Source organism: Rana temporaria, chromosome 1 (genome assembly GCF_905171775.1).
Source record: "Rana temporaria chromosome 1, aRanTem1.1, whole genome shotgun sequence".
In the NCBI taxonomy this organism is placed as follows: Eukaryota; Metazoa; Chordata; class Amphibia; order Anura; family Ranidae; genus Rana; species Rana temporaria.
In genome coordinates, this window is record NC_053489.1 from 53119872 (window position 1) to 53144935 (window position 25064).

Genomic DNA, 25064 nt, shown 5'->3' on the forward strand with positions numbered 1-25064 from the left:
GCTGACTTTCATCAGTCTTGCCTACACACCATCGGTTAAAAATCCGATTGTGTCCAACGCGGTGACGTAAAACACTACGACGTGCTGAGAAAAATTAAGTTCAATGCTTCCGAGCATGCGTCGACTTGATTCTGAGCATGCGTGGATTTTTGACTGATGGATTTCCACACAGACGATCGGTTTTTTTAACCATAAGAAAAATTTAAAACAGGTTCTATTATTTTTCACCGATGGATAAAAAAACATTTTAAATCAGACAAACTGATGTGTACAGGGCTTAATGGTTAATAATTCTTACTCTGAATGGTCTAAGGTTATCAGTGGTGTACCTCAAGGTTCAGTGTTGGGACCCTAACTTTTTAAATATCTTTATAAATGATATTGGGTCTGAGATCAAAAGTAACATTTCTGTCTTTGCAGATGACACCAAGCTATGCAGTGGAATAACGTCCTTACCGGATGTCTCCAATTTACAAGCCGACCTCAATGCTCTGTCTAATTGGGCGACCAAGTGGCAGATGAGGTTTAATGTTGATAAATGTAAAGTTATGCACTTGGGGGCCAAGAATATGCATGCATCATACATACTAGGGGTGGCCAACTGGAGGGATCCATAGTGGAGAAGGATCTGGGGGTTTTGGTAGATCATAAGCTCAATAATGGCATGCAATGCCAAGCTGCGGTTTCCAAAGCAAGCAAGGTCCTTTCTTGTAGTAAGAGAGGTATGGACTCCAGAGAGAGAGAGATATAATTTTGCCCCAGTACAAATCACTAGTAAGACCTCATCTGGAATATGCAGTTCAGTTTTGGGCCCCAGTTCTCAAAAAGGATATTGGGGAACTGGAGAAAGTGCAGAGAAGGGCAACTAAACTGATAAGAGGCATGGAGGAGCTCAGCTATGAGGAAAGATTAGAGGAACTGAATTTATTCACTCTTGAGAAGAGGAGATTAAGGGGGGATATGATCAACATGTACAAATATATAATGAGTCCATATAGTGAACTTGGTGTTGAGTTATTCACTTTATGGTCAACACAGAGGACAAGGGGGGCACTCTTTACGTCTAGAGGAAAAGAGATTTCACCTCCAAATACAGTAAGAGATGTGAAAATGTGGAATAGACTCCCTCCAGAGGTGGTGCTGGCCAGCTCAGTAGAGTGCTTTAGGAAAGGCCTGGATACTTTCCTAGATGTACATAATATAACTGGGTACTAACATTTATAGGTAAAGTTGATCTGGGGAACATCTGATTGCCACATAGGGGGGGGGGGGGGATCAGGAAGGAATTTTTTCCCCTGTTGTGGCAAATTGGATCATGCTTTGCTGGGGTTTTTTGCCTTCCTCTGGATCAACTGTGGGTATAGAATTGGGTATATGCGATGATATTATTTTATTTCTTATGGTTGAACTTGAGTCTTTTTTTCAACCTAACTATGTAGTGCACTTTCTGAGCACACCAAATCCACAGGTAATAACAGAACTCTGGCTCAGTGCAGGTAACCCGCAGGTTCACCTGGGGATCAGTTTAAAAGCAGCCCGGTAACCACTGCAGAACAGATATGCCCAAATATACACTGTGATATTAGTAATAAACTTACCTTTAATAACAGTCTTCCATTCAGGTATTGCCAGCTGTTGCTGTCCCAGGCAGCGAGCATTTGGATTTGGGATCACTCCACCTGTGACAGGAGCTGGCGCAATACAGGCAGCATCAGCTTATGTGGCTCTTCTCCGCAGCCGCTTGTTTATTCTACTGCTGGTTTCATTCACAACACTGATGATGCTCTGGGATGGCAACCTGCGATCTGTGCTTGCCATCCCAGAAAAGGACGCCGCAGGCCACATGAGGGCTCCCCGGGCCACAGGTTGGGCACTCCTGCTTTAAATACATCAGAGAGATAGCAGCAACATTAGGAGTGGAGTGGAAAGAAGAACGCACTGGTGAGCTCAGCAACATAAAAAGGCCTGGACATCAATGGAAGACAACAGTGGTGGATGGTCGCAGGATCCTCTATGGTAAAGAAAAAACCATTCACAACATGCAGACAATAGGACACTCTCCAGGAGGTGGGCGTATCATTGTCAAAGTCTACAATCAAGAGAAGACTTCTAGCCAGAGAGAGTGCCGCATCTTTAAGGCGGCGTAGCGTATTGTATTTACGCTACGCCGCCTTAAGTCAGAGAGGCAAGTACTGTATTCACAAAGCACTTGCCTCCTAACTTACAGCGGCGTAGCGTAAATGGGGCTGGCGTAAGGAGGATGGGGGGCGTGTTTTATGGAAATTACTCGTGACCCGACGTGATTGAAGTTTTTTACGAACGGCGCATGCGCGGTCCGTGTACATATCCCAGTGTGCATTGCTCCAAAGTACGCCGCAAGGACGTATTGGTTTCGACGTGAACGTAAATTACATCCAGCCCCATTCACGGACGACTTACACAAACAACGTAAATTTTTCAAATTTCGACGCGGGAACGGCGGCCATACTTAACATTGGCTACGCCACCTAGGGGGCAGCTTTATCTTTACGCGGCGTATCTCTTACGGAAACGGCGTATCTTTACTGCGACAGGCGCACGTACGTTCGTGAATCGGCATATCTAGTCATTTACTTATTCTACGTCAAACTCAACGGAAGCGCCACCTAGCCGCCAGCCTAAAAATTACACTATAACATACGACGGCGTAGGAGACCTACGCTGCTCGTATCTTAGCCTAATTTAAGCGTATCTGGTTTCCAGAATATGCTTAAATTTAGGACAGCGTAGATTCAGAGTTACGTCGGCATATCTACTGATACGCCGGCGTAAATCTTTCTGAATCCAGCTATTCATGATCGCAAATACAGACTGTTCACCACAAGGTGCAAACCATTCATAAGCCTGAAGAATAGAAAAGACAGATTAGACTTCGCAAATTTTTTTTAAAATAATCTAAAAAAGCCAGACTAGTTCTGGAAAAGCATTATTTGGACGGATGAAACTAAGATTAATCTGTACCAAAACGACTTGAAGAAAAAAAAAAAGTGTGGAGAAGGCTTGGAACAGCTCATGGTCCAAAGCACACAACGTCACCTGTAAAACATGGTGGAGTGTGACGGCATGGGCATGCAATATTATACAGGATTTATATAGCACCAACAGTTTACGCAGCACGTTACAATATAAAAGGGAGACAATACAGTTACAATAGAATAAAATACAAGAGGATTAAGAGGGCCTTGCTGGCTTCCAGTAGCACTGGGTCATTGGTGTTTGTTTTTGTGACAGAAGACATAAGCAGCTGGATAAATTCTGCAGTGTTTAGAGATATACGGTCAGCCCAAATTCAGTCAAGTTGATTGGACGCCGCTTCACAGTACAGATGGACAATGATCCAAAACGCACTGCAAAAGCAACCCAGGAGCTTTTGAAGGAAAATAAGTGAAATATTCTGCAATAGTCAATCACCTGATCTCAACCCAATTGAGCATGCATTTCACTTGCTGAAGGCAAAAATAAAAGGCAGAAAGACATGCAAACAAAGAACTACTGAAGACAGCTGCAGTTAGAGCCTGGCAAAGCATAAGAAAGGGTCTTTGGTAATGTCCATTGGTATTGAGACAGATCGCTGCTCCAGGTGAGTATAATAAGCCACCAAAAATGAAGGGCTGGCTGTTAGCTCCGGCTCGCAACCATGAACATGTAGACCAAGTGAGAAAAATTAGCTGCACACCAATATCCATCCAACAAGTTTATTGAAAAACTGCCACCAGGAATAAAACAACGGATGAGTGGCGACGTTTCACACATACATTGTGCTTCTTCAAAACCCAAAATGAAGACTGACCTACCGAACCTCTAAGTAGAGGACACTCCCACCCCACACAGGTGTAGGGTGGTGTGATCAGTTCTCCCCTTATCTTGATAAGCAAAACTAAAAACATTGTGAACGATAATACAAATACATGTGTGTAACCACATTTAAAAAACTAACAGCATAGAAAAAGTACATACAAAAAAGGGAATAAAAATATTGACCCCCCCCCCCCCCCACAAAACTCTTCTGAACAGACCTTGGCTTGTGACCCCCCTCTACGAATCTCTTCTCCTGCAATGACCTTGGCTTGGCACTCCGACACAGATCATACATCTAGCAGTTCAGACAATTCAACTGTTCTTAGCCTGACGTTTTTGGCTATGGTTTCCACTCTACAGGTATTCTCATAAGGCCCCATACACACGATAGAATCCATCCGCTGAAAAATCCAAGCAAATGGGTTTCAGCGGATAGATCCTATGGTGTGTACACTCCAGCGGATCTGTTTCCGCGGATATATCTCCCCTGGGATGGATTCCAGCAGATCGAATATTCGCTGACATGCTAAACAAATCCATCTGCTGGAATCCATCCCAACGGATGGATCCGCTGGTCTGTATAGACTCACCGGATCCATCCGTCCGAAGGGATCCCCCGCATGCGTCGTAATGATTCGACGCATTCGTGGAATTCCTTATATGACAGCGTCGCGCACGTCGCCGCGTCATAATCGCGGCGACGGCACGACACGTCATCGCCAGAGGATTTCGGCGCGGATTTCAATGCGATGGTGAGTACACTCCATCGCATGAGAAATACGCTGAAATCCTCGAGAGGATTTATCCGCTGGAACGTATTCGCGGATAAATCCTCTCGTGTGTATGGGGCCTTACAGACAGAGACTGCTAAGGTTAGAGGCAACAGATTGCAGCAGTCAGACATAGGTAACGCACAAGAGCAGGTCAGGACTAAGAATTCAGGGGTAAGGAGTAAGCTTTGCATAGAACACAGAGGTCAGGAGTAAGTAACTCACAAAGCGCAGAGGTCAGGCTCCCCTCTTTCCCCCGTCAGGAAGCTCTGGACTGGCTCATGTTGTGTAGGTGGGGATGGAGGGTACCAGTGCAACAGCTAGCCTCTTCACCTCTCCTCTTTCTGCAGGAGAGATGTGGCAGAATAAACTGCTTTGGTTATCAGCTCTTAACAGGCTTGCGAGAATGGGAGGGTTGGCTGCTGATCACAACCAGCATTTACTATTTGTAATCGCAATGATGGTCCCCAGCGATCATAAGTCACAGAGCCATGCCAGTTTGATCTTTTGATTTAACCTGTGATCCGTCCAGTGTTGCCAACCGTCCATATTTTTACGGACAGTCCGTAAGAATGGGCACTTTTTTCGTAAATGTCCGTGGCTGCGGGAATGTGCCAGTAAAAATAGCTGAGATCGCTTTGGCTTGGAACTGCGCATGGAGATTGGAGGCAGGGGGTGATTGGAAGCAGGGGGGTAATGATGGCTGCGGTGGCACCGCAGAGGGGGATGGAGGCAGGGGGTGTTGGTGGCACCGCAGAGGGGGGTGGTGGCATCGCAAAGGGTGGGGATGGAGACAGGGGGGGGGGTTTGGTGGCACCGCAGAGGGGGATGGAGGCAGGGGGTGATTGGAGGCAGGGGGCCTGGGGGATATTGTGGCACCGCAGAGAGAGATGAAGGCAGGGGGTGTTGGTGGCAGAGGGGGATGGAGGCAGGGGGTGATGTGACTAAATAATTTGCCCTTATTATATCGAAAATAACAAAAATATGTTTTTTTACCTTAATATTACCTTAATATTTACCTTAAAATCACATTGCTATTTGCCTAGTGTACTTGTTTGTAGCCTTAATACTGAAATTTACTGAATGTAATTTAGTAACTTTTGTGAAATGCCAGTAAAACTGTGGCTGCGCCAGTAAATTCTGGGTGTCGTGCCAGTAAATTTCAATCTGGTAGGTTGGCAACACTGGATCCGTCTCATCCGACAGTGCAATCATAGGCATTGTGAGTATGCCTAACACGCTCATGTGCATTAGTGCACCAACCGGCCATTTAATCACAAAAATAACAGAGACCAACAACTGGGATAAATTGTTAAAAATATATAATTACAAAATACTAAATAATACATCTTTACTCCATAAAATGCATGAGGTAAACTATATTTCCAAATACAACAAAGATTATTATTTTTTTTTAACAAAAGGCAAATACAATAAAGAATTTTTTACAGTAAACCAGCGATTCAACAATGTTGAAAGCCCTGTGGTTAAGACTACACCAAACGTTTACAGTATGTACACCTTGTGGGCCCAATTTATGGAAACTAGAGCTTAAATGGAGTCATTGACCATGGTCACCAATGGCAGACATGATTTTCTGTGCAGCAAGTGCATGATGTGAATTCCTTCTGGTGAGCCAACAGCAGCTGGTAAAATAATGAATATAGGTTTTAAACGGGAACTGTACGATGTTATACATATTTATGAGGTTCTAAACCTTCTCCAGAGGTAGGTCTGGAGGCATCTGCAGTGCTGTTGCATTTAAAAAATACTAAATATGAACAGTTCAAGCAGCTACCGCTCAAAGGCCGTACAATATTCTGCAGCTGTGACTTGGGGAAAATCTTTAAGAGTTGTGCAGAGCTTTTGTAATTTCTTTCCTTTGCCAGTTAGAAGCTGGAATGTGCATTTATCTCGCATACGCATACCTGCTTAATTGACTACAGTAGATTGGACCGACTGGCCCCAATGTTCATTTGTCAACTAGTGCAAAACAGTGACATGGTCCATATTCACACTGTATTACATTGAACTCTCTAGTCCCCAGTGAAGTAACAGCCTGACCATTGGTTCAGCCCACCAAATGGAAATTTGGCAGAAAATGTGTGGGCCAGCTAAAACTAATCAAATTTTTGATTTATTAACCGCCATCAGATTTTTATTGTCTCCCCCCTGGTAAGATTCACCATCAATGATTTGTCCTGTTAAACATTGTTGCTAGGGCACAAAATGAGGGGATTTCCAAAATGTTACATTTGTGAAGATAACCCCCAGTGGGGACAAAAAGCATACCGGTTCCGTCAATCACCAATTCAATGTGTTGCGTCACTAGGACTAGAGAATTGAAATCTCAATATGGGCAGCCATCAATAAAAAGGTTCTTAACACTTCTACTACATCCAAAACCTAAAATAATTAGATACCATTGGCTGGAATACCGCTTTATGACCACCCAACACGTGTGGTGGCAAAAGATTGGCTTTAATGTCCACATCCCGCACATATGCACCACTAGGAGGCCAATGTAGAAGTGCTGGGAGCACGCTCATCGCTTACTCTCAGCACAGAGACTGATCTTCCAAAGACAGATCTCGGTCTGGGGTAAAGACAGCGGGACCAGGTTCCGATCATGTGCACACTGTCACAGTGCTTACATGATTGTCGATCCATCTCACCCCCTGGGCTTTCCAAACCATTTAAAAGGCACACTGGGGAAAAGGTTTACTCTCCCAGCTTGGGTGGAATACCGACAAAGGCTTATTTTGCTTGAGCTTTATATCAAGGAATGTTGTCAAGGAATGTTGGCAAGGAATGTTGGCAATTACAGGTCCCCTTTAATGTTCAACACCACATTTGTGGGCTCACAGTGAATTTTTACACATAAAAACTATAACGACATTTGTGCACGTAATAAATCCTACATTTAATGCAAATCTGTCATGGTCCAATGAAAGAAAATATATTACACACTCAAACTATTTAACTACATTATCTACAATAATATCTATAAACATAATATTGTTTGGCTTTGGACATATAGCAATGGGAAAGTATTATATAGGAAATATGCTATATGAGAAACAGAGTAAAGCAATCTGTAACTCTCCCTTCATCCTTATGCACAAGATTTCCTGGAGACTGTTTGGGCTGAAAGTACACCCAAGTGTCTGTAATCCAACCCCACTTCTTAACTATCCCAAAAACCCACCACATGTTTTAGAGCTTGTGGTGTGTAGCACGTGTTCAGACCAGTCATTGTATGACCATTTAATTGGCAGGCACAACATGGCCACTGATCGGTCATAAAAAAAATGTATATATATATATATATATATATATATATATATATATATATATATATATATATATATATATATATATATATATATATATATATATATATATATATATATATATATATGTGTGTATGTGTGTGTGTATATATATATATATATATATATATATATATATATATATATATATATATATGTGTATGTGTGTGCATGTATATATATATATATATATATATATATATATATATATATATATATATATATATATATATATATATTTTTTTTTTTTTATTTTATTATAAAAAAAAAAAATTGGGCATAACAAGAACATCCGTGGAAATTATCCATCAAGGCCAAGATAATATTAAATTGGATACAACAATGAATGTCCATTGAAAACTACCCTTCATGGCCAACTGCTATCCCCTCAGAAAATTTGTATCCAGAAGGTGATGCTGGTGTATTTTTGGTAGAACCAAAACAATATTCTCACTTCTATAGGTATAAAAGTGGCATAATGGCCACCAACTGGCAGCTTGGCCTGCTTTTAAAGGAGAAAAGGGTTACTAAACAAACATGCATACTCACCTCTATGCTGCAGCTGTCCCCCGTCGGCTCGAAAACTAAGAACTGAGCGATCACAAGACCACTGATCGCTCAGTTCTTGGTCTTCCCAGAGCAGAGACGTTCAGTCACCACACTCCACTCTGCCCTTCCAGTGCTATTTGGCACACCGGGCTAGGGAGGGGGCAGACAGATGGTTTTGGCTGTCCAGAGCCAGCTGTCAGACACCTGCATGGATCCCAACAATATGGTCGGGATCCTTCCAGAGCCTGGAGCGCCTCTATGACGTCAGACGATTCTGGGTCACAGGAGAGCACAAGTGCACTCGTGACCCACAAGAGAAGTTTTTTTTACACCTTTGGCCATACTTCTAATTAAAGTGTCCATGCCCCCTGCTGTGTCTTTCAACTTAGATGATGGAGGCTGCCCATAGCCATTTATTTCCTTCCCTCGTCTAAAAGCAAAGAGTCTGTCAGCACTTTTAAAAGTCTTCAACACCCTAAGGCCCCATGCACACGAGAAGCAATTACAAACACCTCTAAACTCATGTTTTCAAAGGCAAAAACCGGCGTTTAAAACGCCCGTTTTTGCCGCGAATTGCGCATGGGGCCATTGTAGACCCTCCCAAAGTAAAACGCAAAAATAAAACGCTTCTGAACCCAAAATTTTGCATCTGAAAAAACGGACATAAACCCAACTGCTTTAAAACGCCAAAAAACGTGATTGTGTGCATAGACACATAGGATAACATTAAATGTGTTCAGGGGCAGTTGAAAAAAATGCCCAAATGCCTCTGAACTCGAGTTTAGCAGCGTCTCGTGGTTAAAATCTTGTCACTTTAGGAACATTTGATGGAAATCTCTCTATGCCCCAGATAGAAGGAAACAACTTGAGACTGTTTTTTACCCTTCCTCACCATCAAAAACTAAAAATGTTGGCTAGACTTTAATAACCAGTGAAGTTCTAAAACTTCACTTAACCCAGGGCCTCTTACATGCTAGTGTTACAAGGTAGCACTCTGTAGGACAATCCCCCATGTACATAACCAAGAGCTTAATGGCCAGTGCCCTGCAAGAACACCTCTTCCATTTGCTACAAGTGAGCAAGCAAGCAAGTTGATTGACGGCCTTCGATAGCGCGTCACGGCTTCCGAAAACAGCCGAGGTGACACTTGGCTGTTTACGTCGCCTGTGCCTGCCGTGTAGAGCTGACTGCGCAGGCGCCGTAAATTGCAGAGTGTCACTCGTGTGAATTTTCGGAAGCCGTGACGCGCTATCGAAGGCTGTCAATCAACTTGCTTGTCTTCGGGAACGCCTATACCAGGAAGTAATCCCCGCTCAGAGCCATAGAAGAAATACTGCTAAAACGATAAGTACCAAAATAAAAAAGACCAGCATACTGCAGATGTCAGCAGTATGCTGGATCTAACTGCAGAAAGTTGATTTTTGGGTGAACTCCCGCTTTAAGATCACAATCAATCAGTCTTTCAAGCTCATAAGTATCACACAGTCATAGAACCTCTACACCTAGCATTATTTATTTTAAAGGGTTAGTCCACTCAAATCTTGATAAATCATCTGACTGCTGATATTTCCTGGGAACTCTGGTGGCAAGATCTCTATGCGAAGCTCCTGGGTCTGCACATAAGCTATGGCTATTATGAGGGGCTCCTACCGTCCTTGCCATTTCTATTTAAGTTGTACTATAAAATAAATTAGCAGGAACTGCTGAAACAAAGATGACGGAACGAACAGAACAACTCCCAGGTGGACAGGAACATAGTTAGGAATGTTGGGAGTATCCAAGACATAAAGAAGCCAGGGGCAGACTAAACACTTGGTGGCTCCAAAATATAACTTTTGGGTTTAACCACTTAAGGACCGGACCAATAAGCTGCTAAATGACCCAAGGGGTTTTTACAATTCGGCACTGCGTCGCTTTAACAGACAATTGCGCGGTCGTGCGACGTGGCTCCCAAACAAAATTGGCGTCCTTTTTTCCCCACAAATAGAGCTTTCTTTTGGTGGTATTTGATCACCTCTGCTGGTTTTATTTTTTGGGCTTTGCAATAAGCGTTTATCGATTGGTTTGCGCAAAATTTATAGCGTTTACAAAATAGGGGATAGTTTTATTGCATTTTTAAAAAAAAAAAATTTTTTTACTACTAATGGCGGCGATCAGCGATTTTTTTCGTGACTGCGACATTATGGTGGACACTTCGGACAATTTTGACACATTTTTGGGACCATTGTCATTTTCACAGCAAAAAAATGCATTTAAAAGCGGAGTTCCGGCCACAATTTCACTTTTTAAATATAAATACCCCTGTAATACACAAGCTTAATGTATTCTAGTAAAGTTAGTCTGTAAACTAAGGTCCGTTTTGTTAGGTTGTTACATCATTTAGACACTTTATAAAATAGAAATTGACTGGGGCCATCTTAAGTGTGGGCATCATGAAGCCAGACTGTATGACTTCCTGGATTTCAGCCTTGCAGATCTCGCACATGCTCAGTGCTGCACAAGCAATGTAATAGTTTTCAGATCAGGTTTCAGCACCTGTACTGTCCAAGTCACATGATTCTTCGAGACTGGGGAGTGCACAGACTCCTGGAAAGTTACACCCACTACTTTCCCAGGAGTCTGTGCGGTGTAGGTTAGGAAGCTTAAGCACCTAGGTGCAGGAAGAGGGAAGATTAACTATTCTGCCTAGCAACAACACTTTGAAAGCATCTAAAAAAAATAAAAAAATTCTTAAAGGACTAATGACATTTTTTTAAAATTACTGATGTAATGTTATATTTATGGGTGGAACTCCACTTTAAATTGCATGGTTTATTGTGAAAATGACAGTTGCAGTTTGGGAGTTAACCACAGGGGGCGCTGTAGGAGTTAGGGTTCACCTAGTGTGTGTTTACAACTGTAGGGGGGTGTGGCTGTAGGACTGACGTCATCGATCGAGTCTCCCTATAAAAGGGATCACTCGATCGATGCAGCCGCCACAGTGAAGCACAAAGAAGCCGTGTTTACATACGGCTCTCCCCGTTCTTCAGCTCCGGGGAGCGATCGCGACGGGGCGGCTATAAACGTATAGCCGCGCCGTCGTCCCGGATCGCTCCTGAAGCCACGGGGACCGCCGCAAGTACCGAGGGGGGGTCCCGATCGGACCCCCGACCCACGTCTAGGCAGGGACGTACAGGTACGTTCATGAGCCTGTTTGTGCCATTCTGCTGACGTAAATGTACATGCGGCGGTCCGGAAGTGGTTAAAGACTCTAAATAACCCACAAAGAGCCTTTGAAAAATTCAGTGCCGTTTTGATTTAGGCTGCTGTAGGCCTTCAATTTATCCCAGACACTTATTTTACTCATTTACAAACCTATTTAACTTGCTTTGTAAACATGGCGTTTGGATTTGTAATCTGCAGATTGTCTAGGCTGCAAAATACATATAGAAAACATATAAAAGCAGAATCTCTGGAAATAAATTATACAACTAGAAAGGAGCAAAAAGACCACTTCCTGAAGATAACCATTTGTGGCATAACAGTTTTAGAGTGCATGAAATCATATACTGCCCAATTCAACATATTCATCATCCCTATTAACAAGTTCATCTTCAGCTTCCCAACTTCGCCACGTGGTGGTTGATATAGAGGGTCTAAAAGAGGTTATATGGAGAAGAGCAAATGGATACAGGGAAGAGCGCCGGACAGACTTTTTACGCCTGCCGTCTACGTCATTTTCCTTGAGTGTTGGAAGGTTTGCAGTCGGCCTCTCCTTCACCTTTCTCTTTAGGCTCTGAATTTCATCCATTAGCTCTAACACTTTCTGCATGGCTGCCACATTTCCTCCACCGAGAACCTGCGCTTCTGGGATCCATCTAAGGTGGCGCTGGGCCCAGATTCGAATTTCGGGTCCCTCAATATGTGGGAGGATCAAGCCATGATAGTCTATAGGTTTCCTATGCCAGTTCTCGTAGAATACTTTGTAGTTACTTGGCACCTCATCAGAGGCGCTGATTAGTTTGCTAATTCTTTTACCTAGGAGACTTCTTATGAATGGTCCAGTTTCCTCCCTAAAGAATCCTTTTTTGTTAGAACCTTTCGACTGGGTAAGTGGCAGAGACAACTGTCTTTGATGCTGCAGAAATATAAAGCAAGGATATTAAAATTACAAGTAAAAAAAAAAAAAAAAAAAAACTAGAAAACACGCTAGTATGTGAAATCAAAAACATTATGTTACATGTGCACCATAAACAAGCAGAAGCTCTACTATAAGATATCTTACCCAGTAAATCCTAATCTTCAATGTCTTGAGCTGCGCTAAACAACTCAACATAATATACATCTATTACATATACCATTGCATTCAATTAAGAAATTATATAAAAAATATAAAAAAAAAGTAAGAGTTCACGTGTCAAAAAGTCCTCCTATTAGAAGTTCATATCAAGGCCCCAGCCTCAAATATGGTTCTCCACCACCCATACAATGGAAAATCAGTGCATCCAAAGCCACCATCTTAATGGTAAAAATACAGGCTTACCAGCTGTACATGACCAAAAGGCCAAAAAACAGTATTGGAGTCACTACACATCCATGTTCGGGAAGACGTCACTCATGACGAAACGTGTAGGTTGAAATGCTTGCTGAGGTCACGTCACGTTCCTTTGATTCCGGAACCACGTGTGCTTTGTGCAATATTTTAATCCTTGCTGTAAGTGGGGATCTCTCTAAGGATCCTTGCCATCTTTGGATAATGATAATGGATATGTGGGGACTCCTGTACAGTTTTAATGGGCTCTTTGTGACCTTTTGGTTATATACAGCTGGTAAGCTTGTATTTTTACTACTTCACTTGAGGTAGTGGCTTTTGATGCATGAATCTTCTAACGTATTGGTGATGGAGAACCATTTTTGAGGCTGGGGCCTTGATAAGAACTTCTAATAGGAGGACTTTTTGACACGTGAACTCTTACTTTTTTTTTTTTTTAATCAAGAGTTCACGTGTCAAAAAGTCCTCCTATTAGAAGTTCATATCAAGGCCCCAGCCTCAAAAGTGGTTCTCCATCACCAATACGTTAGAAGATTCATGCATCAAAAGCCACTACCTCAAGTCAAGTAGTAAAAATACAAGCTTACCAGCTGTACATAACCAAAAGGTCACAAAGAGCCCATTAAAACTGTACAGGAGTCCCCACATATCCATTATCATTATCCAAATATGACAAGGATCCTTAGAGAGATCACCACTTACAGCAAAAATTAAAATATTGCACAAAGGAACGTGACGACATCAGCACGCAAATTATCCTACGCGTTTCGTCACAAGCGACGTCTTCCCGAGCAAAAGCGTTCGATACAGTTCCGCACACACGGCTCATGTGTAAGGTAAGGTCTACAGGATTGGATATATCAGTTTGTAAATGGATAGAAAACTGGCTGAAAGACAGAATTCAGAGAGTCGTGGTTAATGATTCTTACTCTGAATGGTCCAATGTTATCAGTGGTGTACCCCAAGGTTCAGTGCTGGGACCCTTACTTTTCAATATATTTATAAATGATATTGGGTCTGAGATCAAAAGTAACATTTCTGTCTTTGCAGATGACACCAAGCTATGCAGTGGAATAACGTCCTTGCAGGATGTCTCCAATTTACAAGCCAACCTCAATACTCTGTCTAATTGGGCGACCAAGTGGCAGATGAGGTTTAATGTTGATAAATGTAAAGTTATGCACTTGGGGGCTAAGAATATGCATGCATCATACATACTAGGGGGAGTACAACTGGGGGGATCTGTAGTGGAGAAGGATCTGGGGGTTTTAGTTGATCATAAGCTCAATAATGGCATGCAATGCCAAGTTGCGGTTTCCAAAGCGAGCAAAGTCCTTTCTTGTATTAAGAGAGGTATGGACTCCAGAGACAGAGATATCATTTTGCCCCTGTACAAATCATTAGTAAGACCTCATCTGGAATATGCAGTTCAGTTTTGGGCCCCAGTTCTCAAAAAGGACATCAGAGAACTGGAGAAAGTGCAGAGAAGGGCAACCAAACTGATAAGAGGCATGGAGGAGCTCAGCTATGAGGAAAGATTAGAAGAACTAAATCTATTCACTCTTGAGAAGAGGAGAATAAGGGGGGATATAATCAACATGTACAAATATATAAGAGGTCCATACAGTGTACTTGGTGTTGAGTTATTCACTTTACGGTCAACACTGAGGACAAGGGGGCACTCTTTACTTCTAGAGGAAAAGAGATTTCACCTCCAAATACGGAAAGGTTTTTTCTGCATTGAAGGTGAAGGCAGCATTGCATGCAGGGACCGATGTTATGAGGTGTTATGGAAGCCTCAATACTACAAGGTGGAGAGTCATGTGAAGCCCTGGCAAAGTGACCATTTGCCCAATTCTTGGATTTTTTCATTTACTACAAGTGAGGAAATTTTGAAAGGTACGTCACGAAGCAGAGCACGGGGTAGGGGCGTCCACAAGGATAACTCTAACCCAGTTGCAGATTATCCTGTACCAAAAATTCTTGCAAAAATATGGCTGTAGGAGTGCCTACTTGTCTTTTAAAGGTTGTAGGTGGGATGGTGGTAAATTGCATGACTCATGAAACAATACAATACTTGGTCATCCACCTGAGACTAGACTCTAAGGCCCGGATTCAGAAACAACTTACGACGGCGTATCTCCAGATACGCAGTCGTAAGTCTGAATGTGAGGAGTCGTATCTTGGCGCCTGATTCAAAGAATCAGATACGCCTCACTGTTGCCAAGATACGAGCGGCGTAAGTCTCCTACGCCGTCGTATCTTGGGGTGCATATTTACGCTGGCCGCTAGGGGCACTTCTGTATATTTCCACGTTGAATATGCAAATGAACTAGATACGCCGATTCACGAACGTACTTGTGCCCGGTGTATTAAAATACGCTGTTTACGTAAGGCGTACGACCGGCATAACTTTACCCCTCATAAAGCAGGGGTAAGTCATGTTAAGGTATGGACGTCGGAAAAGCGTCTTATTTTACGTCGTTTGTGCAAGTCGTACATGAATGGGGATGGGTGTAGGTTACGTTCACGTCAACTAACCATTGAGCCGGCGTAATTTACGGATGAAAATTTGACGTGATACTGAGCATGCGCGCGCATGCGCTGTTCGTTAGGCGCGTCATTTACGTGGGGTCACGATTCATTTCCATACAACACGCCCCCTACCAGCCTACTTTGAATTACGCTGGCTTACGTCGGCCCATTTACGCTACACCGCCGCAACTTACGGAGCAAGTGCTTTGTGAATACTGTACTTGGCTGTCTAAGTTGCGGCGGCGTAGCGTAAATAGGATACGCTACGCCCAACTAAAGATACTCCATTGTATCTGAATCTGGCCCTCAGTGGTTAAGTGGTTAAGTCCTAACAAGTTTGACAAGTTTGCACTAATTGAACACATTTCAAAAGTAGCACTGGTTTAGAATTATAGGGAGACCCCGTCTTACCGGTTCACAACACTAGACTGTAAAGTCCAGGCTTTGCCTGGTGGTGGGCCTACCCCTGAAGGGTCTTTAGGGCTTGGGTTCCATAGCGCAGTGTTTCTCAACTCCAGTCCTCAAGGCGCCCCAACAGGTCATGTTTCCCTCAGATGAAATGGCTGTGTTAATTACTAAGGCAGTGAAACTGATCAAATCACCTGTGCAAAATGATGAAAAGCCTGAAAACATGACCTGTTGGGGCGCCTCGAGGACTGGAGTTGAGAAACACTGCCATAGCGAAGGATCGTGGCCCTGGACCTTTAAAGCACCTTGCAGCTGACTAGGACATGTTGCACGAAGTACCAAGGTGATCACCCATGCAGGATTCAGTGCCTGAAGCAACATTACAGGCTGTTCCCACAGCATGGGGTCTGGGTATTGTTCTCAAGGTTTTAGCAAGGTGGAAACAATTCACATGCACGATTTCTATTGTAATATATAGAGAAAACATTGAGGAGCTGATTGCAGAGATCAATGAAGAATCCAAAAGATAAATAAGTAGTAAAGCAAAGAGCAATTTCTCCTCCAAGGATTAGAGGTCCATTACCTTAGGACACATGCAAAAAAATAAATAAAGAACTCATGTATTGGGGCAGGGTTATAGGGTAGGCACAACAATTGCTGTCCAATCACCAGAAGGTACGATCCTATAACCCAGGGTCTAGGAATACTTTTCCTCTGTCCTGTACAGTACATTTAAGATAAGATTACTTGATTTACAGATGACAGGTTGTCCTTAACCACATCAATATTGGACACTTTCACCCATTTCCTTCCCAGGCCAATTTTCAACTTTCTTGCACTTTCAATGACAATTGCGCGGTCATGCTACACTGTACCCAAATGAAATTTTGCTCGCACATATAGAGCTTTCTTATGGTGGCATATAGTCGTGACTGTTTATTTTTTGCGATATAAGCGAAAAAAGAGCAGAAATTTGGAAAAAAATATATTTTCTTCTTTCCATTTTAAAAGAAATCCAATGAAATTGAACTTTGTCATAAATTTAAGTCAAAATGTATTCTGCTACACGCCTTTGGTAAAAAAATCCTGTTAAGTGTATAATAATTGGTTTGTGTGATCACGGACAGATGTACGCAAGTGATCACAAACATATGTGTGCAGATGATCATTGGGACATATAATTTTACTGTTACATATGTGGGGGACAGGTGTTTACTGTGTGGGGACAGTGGCTGGTGATCAGTGTGTGTAAAAAAAAAAAAAAAAAAAAACTGCTCATACTCACTAATTACCAGCCGGCTGCAGCGATCCGCTCTCCTCACTGACAACTTCTGTGTGAAAAGAGGAGAGCCGATCGCCTAGCAATCACATGATGGCGGTGATTGGACATGGCCGTCATGTGATCAGGAGGGCCAATCACAGAGATAACGCTCGTGTCCGGCTGACACGAGCGCATTGGGATTGCGCCGCTGCATGGGCAAATGCGATCCCCCTCCTTCTGAGGGACATTCCTGAACGTCCACTTAGGAGGAAGCGCCCACCCGGCCGTATATATGCAGTGGCTGGGTGGGATGTGGTTAAAAATAAATCTCCATATTAAAGAGGAATTCCAGGCGCCACCAAAAAAATTAAACGTCAGCAGTTACAAATACTGCATCTACTGACTTTTAAAGGACACTTTCCTGTCCAGGGATCCAGCAATGTCCTCACCCGAGCCCATTCTTCAATCGGCTTTAGGTGCAGGCGTCGGCATCTGAAGTAATGGAAACAGGAAGTGAAGCCTCAGAAGACTGCGGTGGAAGTGGGGGCTGAACTTCTGGCTCAGATCACCATAGCAATCTGAGCAGGAAGTGGGAGCGGGTACCTCTCAAAACCAGGTACCTGCCCCCCACCCCAGTGCCAAAAATGTGTCAGTGGAGGGAGGGGGCAAACAAGGGGAACTTCCCCTTTTGGGTGGAGCTCCACTTTAAGGTTGGATGCCCATATATCTGGTTCCCCTCTCTGATCACCAATGTTTGTACAGGACTCATCAGTGACATAAGAGTTGGAATATTGAATCACCAGCTGTGGCAGGGGGCATCAGACTCTCCTATAGATGCAAAATTCCGAACAGTCTTAGGGAGGTTGCAGCACTCAGTGGGGGGGGGGGGGTAGTAGACGCAGCCCACCACCAACCACCCACATGGTGGGCCCTTCTATTGCAGGGACCTTTCATGTGGATTTCATTTTAAAAACCTGACAAGGGTCTCTTTAATTACGCAACTTACAAAGATCCTTCAGGGGTAATAAAAAAGGTAAAAGCCGTAATATAACACTAACATTTACACAAATGTTCACAGACACTACAACAATATAAAAATTACCTTTGAACGTGTTGCTTTTCGACTTTTGTCTTGTTTTGACTTCTCCACGTACAGGGGGTTGTTTAAGAAGGACAGAGCCTTCAATTCAAACTGCACTGACCAATTCCAGGCCGTGTAGAAGCTCAAAGCCTCCCTTTGTCTACCCGGCCCGTCCTCAATCTGCCAAGAAAAATCAGAACACTCTCAGATGCCAAAAAGAAGCAGGTCACAGCTTAAGCAAACTTTTTCTTAAATCACCAAATTACATTCCATGACTGCATAATACAGCGTTTGTCAAGTGCATTATAGTAAATGATCATATCGTTCTTTATCTACCAGCTTCTCAAAAAGATGAAGTCAAACATGCACTTCAGACTTGGTGGTATTAAAGGTTTGGCTTTAAAAAAATAAAATTAAAAAAATACTTACCTGCTCTGTGCAGTGGTTTTGCACAGAGCAGCCCCGATCCTCCTCTTCTTGGGAACCCGACCTGCACTCCTAGCTCCCCCTTGGCCAGTGCCACTAAAAGCAAGCCAGTTGCTATGGGTGCACTGGTGTGTGCTTTCTCCCGAGCCCTGCTCTTCGCATCCATAAAACACAGAGCTGCGGCTCCTTTCTCCTCATTGGCTGTGATTGACAGCAGTAGGAGCGAGTAGCCAATGAGGAGAGGGAGTCCCAGGACAACTGAGGCTCTCATTCACATCATTGGATTGAAAGGGTGCCGACGTTAGTATTAGGGGAAGCAGCACACAGAATGCTTTTTACCTTCATGCATAAAATGCATGAAGGTAAAACACTTTCAGCCTTTCAACCACATGTATAGTGGTTTTGTGTAAATTTGGTATTCTCTCTTCGTCTGTTGAATATGAACGATTGCATATGACTAGTTTGTTTCTTCATCCAGCAGGTGGAGCTCTTGTCACCTTTCCACATTTTTCAGGCTCTTGGTTAGCGGTTTTGCTGAAAGAGCCTGTGACAGAGCCATTTACAGAGTTCATTCACTCAAGCTGAACTCTACATATACACAATCAAGTCACAGCAGAGAACACATACCTTGTACAAAATGTGGCTTTGTCTAACTTCCTGCCCACAGATGAATTACTGATCTTGCATAATTTAATCTTTTCGAAAATTTCATTACAGAAACAGGAGGAGTCATCCTATATAGCCTGATTTTTGCAAGAAAGTCAGCCGATTTAAGCTGGTCTAAACACACATTTCAGACTTAAAGCGGAGGTTCACCCAAAAATCAACTTTCTGCCATTAGATCCAGCATACTGCTGACATCTGCAGTATGCTGTTTTTTTTTTTTTGTACTTATCGTTTTATCAGCCGTTGTTATCCGGCTCCGAGCGGGGATTCCTTCCAGGTATAGGCGTTCCTAAGCCAAGCATAGTTGATTGACGGGCTGCTAAGGGGCATCACGCCTTCCGAAAATACCCGAAGTGATACTCGGGTGTTTACGGCGCCTGCGCAGTCAGCTCTACGCGGCAGGTGCCGTAAACACCCGAGTGTCACTTCGGGTATTTTCGGAAGGCGTGACACGCTTTAGCAGCCCGTCAATTAAATCCGCTTGGCTTAGGAACACCTATTCCCCGCAGAAATCCCCGCTCGGAGCCGGACAACAACGGCTGATAAAACGATAAGTACAAAAAAAAAACAGCATACTGCAGATGTCAGCAGTATGCTGGATCTAATGGCAGAAAGTTGATTTTTGGGTGAACCTCCGCTTTAAAAAGGGAAATGTAAAGTGGTTCTGTTAAAATTCTCTTTATCGGATATATTTAAAAAAAAAAAAAAAAAAAGAAAAAAAAAAAAAAAAGGTTTCTTATGCTGGCCATACACTCCACGAAAAATCGTCTGAACGAACTTTCGAAAAAACGAACGTTCGGTCGTGAGTGCAAACGATAGTGCCATCATGTAATGACCGATAAATCGTTCGGTGGACATAAATAAAAAAAAATTGGTTCATTTTTTTTTACATATACCTAGTGCAGAAAGTTCGGACGGGAAACACATTAACCTTCCGATTTATCGTTTGTTCGACAGAAAATTTCCAAATGTGTCCTTTGTTTTTTTCGGCTCAAAAATGTCCCAACGATTATCGATTTTGTGCCCATTAACTGTTCGAAAAACGAAAGAACTGTCTGAACGACCGAATTTCGGCCGAATTTTCGTATAGTGCAAGGGTCTCCAAACCTTTTAAACAAAGGGCCATTTTACTGTCCTTCAGACTTTAGGAGGGCCGGACTGTGGCCAGTGGCAGTAGAAAAGGTCCCAGCATCCATTGGAAAAAAATAATGCCCCATTGTTTGTTTTAGTAAAAAAAATTGAGCCTCATTATTGGTGTAAGTGGGAGGAATTGTACCCCATCGTTAATGTCATTGGACCCCATCGTTGGCGTCAGTTAGAGGAATTGTGCCCCATTTATTGGTGTCAGAGGAATTATGCCCTATCGTTAGTGGATGAAATGGTGCCCCAGGGGCCAGATAAAAGCAAGCAAAAGGGCCGCATCTGGCCCCCGGGCCGCAGTTTGGAGACCACTGGTATAGTGTATGGCCAGTATAACTTTAGTCTGGCAAATATGAACAATTTCATATGGCTATTTTGCTTCCTTATCCAGCAGGTGGAGCTCGACACCTTTTCATATTTTCCCAGGCTCTTTGTTAGCAGTTTTGCTAAAAAGAGCCTGTGAGCCATTTATAGAGCTCAATCACTTGAGCTGAAACTTACACAAACACAAGTCACATCAGTAAAACACACACCTTGCAAGAAGTGTGGCTTTGTCTGACTTTCTGTCCACAGGTAAACCACAGATCTTGCACAATTTAATCCTCACCAAAACCTCATTACAGTGGGGAAAATTATTATTTGAACCCCCCTGCAGATTTTGTAAGTTTGTCCACTTACAAAGAAATGAAGGGTCTATAATTTTGTATCATAGGTATATTTTAAATGATGGAGACAGAATATCAACCAAAATCCAGAAAAAAAAAAACATGATACAAAAGGTTATAAATTAAGTTGCAGTTCAGTGAGTAAAATAAGTACTGTATTTATCGGCGTATAACGCGCACTTTTTTCCCCCTTAAACTCAGGGGAAAATCGTGGGTGCTCGTTATACGCCGATCCCAGCTGTCTGAGCGCCACGGACAAAGACAGAGCCGAGTGTACTGCGCACTTGGCTAGGTTCAACCACGCGAGAGGAGACGAACACACCAGAAATCCGGCTCTGCACAGCTCGACCGAGGCGCCAAACTCAAACCCGGCAGACGGACGCGACGGACACCGACAAGGCTGGACGGACCGCCAGACAGACGCGACGGACACCGACAAGGCTTGACGGACCCCACGTAAGGCCGCCGGACAAGGCCGCGGGTGGACGCCGGACAAGGCCGGACCCTGCGCAAGGCCGCAGACCGACGCTGGACAAGGCCGCCGACAGCAGACAGACACTGACAAGGCTGAGCATCCAAAATGTACGTTTTTGTTCTAAACTTCCCTTCTAAGCTTGGGGTGCGCGTTATACGACGGCGCGCGGTATACCCCGATAAATACGGTATTTGATCCCCAAGCAAAACATTACTTAGTACTTGGTGGAGAAACCCTTGTTGGCAAGTACAGTGGTAAGATGTTTCTTGTAGTTGGTGACCAGGTTTGCACACATCTCAGGAGGGATTTTGGTCCTCTCTTCTTAACAGATCTTTTCTAAATCCTTAAGGTTTCTTGGCTTTTACTTGGCAACTCAAAGTTTCAGGGCCTTCCATACATTTTCTATAGGATTAAGGTCTGGAGATTGGCTAGGCCACTCCATGGACCCTAATGTGCCTTTTCTTAAGCCACTGCTTTGCTGCCTTGGTGGTATGTATTGGGTCATTGTCATGCTGAAGGACCGATCCATGACCCATCTTCAGTGTTCTGGCCGAGGGAAGAAGGTTCTTACCCAAGATTTTACAAATAAGTGGCCCCCGTTCATTGGCCCCTCAATGCAGCAAAGTTGGCCCGTAACTTTAGCAGAGAAACAGCCCCAAAGAATAATGTTACCACCTCCGTGCTTGACTGTAGGGATTGTGTTCTTAGGGTCATAATCAGCCATTTTCCTCCTCCAAACACGGAGATTCAAGTTAATGCCAAAGAGCTCAATTTTGGTCTCATCTGACCACAGAACTTTCTCCCAAACCTTCTTTGAATCATTGAGATGTTCATCTGCAAACTTCATTCGGGTCTGTACATGTGCCTTCTTGAGGAGGGGGACCTTGCAGTGTTGCTGGATTTCAATACATGGTGGCGTATTGTGTAGCCAATTATTTGTTTGGTGATCTCAACTGCCTTGAGATCTTCTGGGCTGATCCCTCACTGTTCTCATAATCATCCTTACCCCATGAGGTGAAATCTTGAACGGAGCACCAGACCGAGGACGATTGTTGGTTATTTTGTATTTCTTCCATTTGCGAATTATCACTCCAACAGTTGTCTCCTCACCAAGGTTCTTGCTGATGGTCCTGCACAAGGCTGGAATGGGCTGCAAGACTACAATCTTGTCGCTGAAGTCCTTTGACAGCTCATTGACAGCTCTTTGGTCTTGCCAATGATGATGAGGTTTGAATGGAAGAAAGATTCTGCGGACTGGTGTCTTTTATACACATAACGAGTTGTCATTAGGAGCGCCTTCTTAAAATTGACAGGACTAATCTGTGTACCACATGAGCACATACTGTAGCCAGTCTCTGGGAGCCAGAATTATTGTTGGTTGGTAGGGGATCAAATACTTATTTTACTCACTGAACTACAACTCAATTTATAACATTTCTATCATGTGTTTTTTTTGGTTGACATTTGTCTCTATAACTCAGTGGTTCTCAACCTGGGGGTCGAATGATGATTTGCCAGGGGTCACCAAATCCTGGGCTATTCCTGAAGCCCGCGGCCCCCCACTCAGCCTCTTTGCAGCCGCCCATTTAGTTTACACTATGGCTGGGGGGCAGAGACTAGAGGTCAGCTGACTGGTGTGAAGTGGGAGGAGCCCCTATCTCCTGATTTCGGCAGAGGTGTCACCGCTACGAGACACCACAAAGTTAGAGACACAGTGAAGCCAGAGACACAGTGAGTAATGCCGCGTACACACGATCGGTTAAACCGATGAGAATGGTCTGATGGACAGTTTTCATCAGTCAAAACCGATCGTGTGTGGGCGCCATTGGTTAAATTTAAAACAAGTTGGCTTTTTTTTTAACCGATGGATTCCTAACCGATGGGAAAAAAATGATCGTTAGTAGGCACAACCATCGGTTAAAAATCCACGCATGCTCAGAATCAAGTCGACGCATGCTTGGAAGCATTGAACTTCGTTTTTTTTCAGCACGTCGTCGTGTTTTACGTCACCGCATTCTGACACGATCAGTTTTTTAACCGATGGTGTGTAGGTGCGACGGACCATCAGTCAGCTTCATCAGTTAACCGATGAAAACGGTCCATCGGTCTGTTCTCATCGGATGGACTGATCGTGTGTACGCGGCATAACACTACCTGTGATTATAGTTCCCATTAAAAGTCCCCACTACAGTTCTCAGATCAGCAGATGACCTTGATCAAGAGCACCTAAGTTGGCCGATCAGAACTCCCCCCAACATTGCCACTCATCCCATTCCCCCCACCAAGGAGTAAGAGAAGGAATACAAATAGATAATACATGGAAGGGAGAGGAACAAAGAAAAAGGAAGAGAAATAACAAGAAAAATGGCTAAAGAGAGGTATGGGGGAGGGGGGGGGGGAGAAATTAGGATAGAGAGAGATAAAAGGCAAAGAAATGAGAAGAGAAAGAGTGGTACACCCTAATATGTACCATAAGGGGTTTTAATACTGTATGTGTGGAGTGCTAAATGTCCGTGGGTTAGGGGCGCAAATTACTCGTCTTGCTTTGGGTGCTGGCAACCCACGCTACGAAAAATTTTTTGGGGGTCCCCACAAATTGAGAAATTTTATCAAGGGGTCACTGCACTTGAAAGGTTGAGAACCACCGCTATAACTTAAAATACACCTACGCTAACAATTATAGCCCCTTTGCAGATTTTGTAAGTTTGCACACTTACAAAAAAATAGGAGGATCAAATAATTATTTCCCCACTGTATATAAACAGCAGGAAATCCTTCACATCCACTCACCTTTCTCTGCAGCACCGATTGGGCTGTGACTGACCAGGCAATTTTTGGCTGACCATGCATTATACAAAAAATTTCTTATTCAATTTCCTTAAGATTTACCTTCAACTATGCAGTCAAGGGCTTGCCTGATTGCATACAAATTGAAAGTGTTCAGGTTTGACCTCATTATGTGGTTTTGGTTAGCGTTGCACGGGCACCAAGCATTTGCGCGAGTACTTGTACCTTCAGACTCGGTTCACATATATGCAGGCCGGTTTGCATTACGATTTCAAAGCCCGGTCATGTGCGATTTCAAATAAAAATTTTAGTGTATGAGATAAAAAATAAAAAAAATCACACCTAAAGCGGACTGAAATCGCACAGGACACTCTTTCAAAATTGTACTGCGGGTGGCCGCACATATGTGAATAGGCTAAAAAAAAAAAAAAAAAAAGTTCTGGGCCGATTCCTCACTGTTCTCATGATCATTGAAACTCCACGAGGTGAGATCTTCCATGGAGCCCCAGACCGAGGGAGATTGACAGTTATTTTGTGTTTCTTCCATTTCCAAATAATTGCACTAACTTGTCACCCCCTCACCAAGCTGCTTGGCGATGGT

The 25064-nt window shown here is 43.4% G+C and overlaps 1 protein-coding gene across 1 annotated transcript in view; it reads right to left on the reverse strand.

Moving 5' to 3' along the window:
* Window positions 1-11851: 11851 nt before the first annotated feature.
* MTMR12 (myotubularin related protein 12) overlaps window positions 11852-25064 on the reverse strand; it is a 109150-nt gene continuing 95937 nt past the window's right edge. Inside the window, exons 15-16 of the mRNA XM_040337954.1 lie at window positions 18326-18484; window positions 11852-12605 (exon numbers count right to left, since the gene is read on the reverse strand). Of these exons, the coding sequence (XP_040193888.1) occupies window positions 12030-12605; window positions 18326-18484 (735 nt within the window). The 3' untranslated portion in view covers window positions 11852-12029. The remainder of the gene's footprint in view (window positions 12606-18325; window positions 18485-25064) is intronic.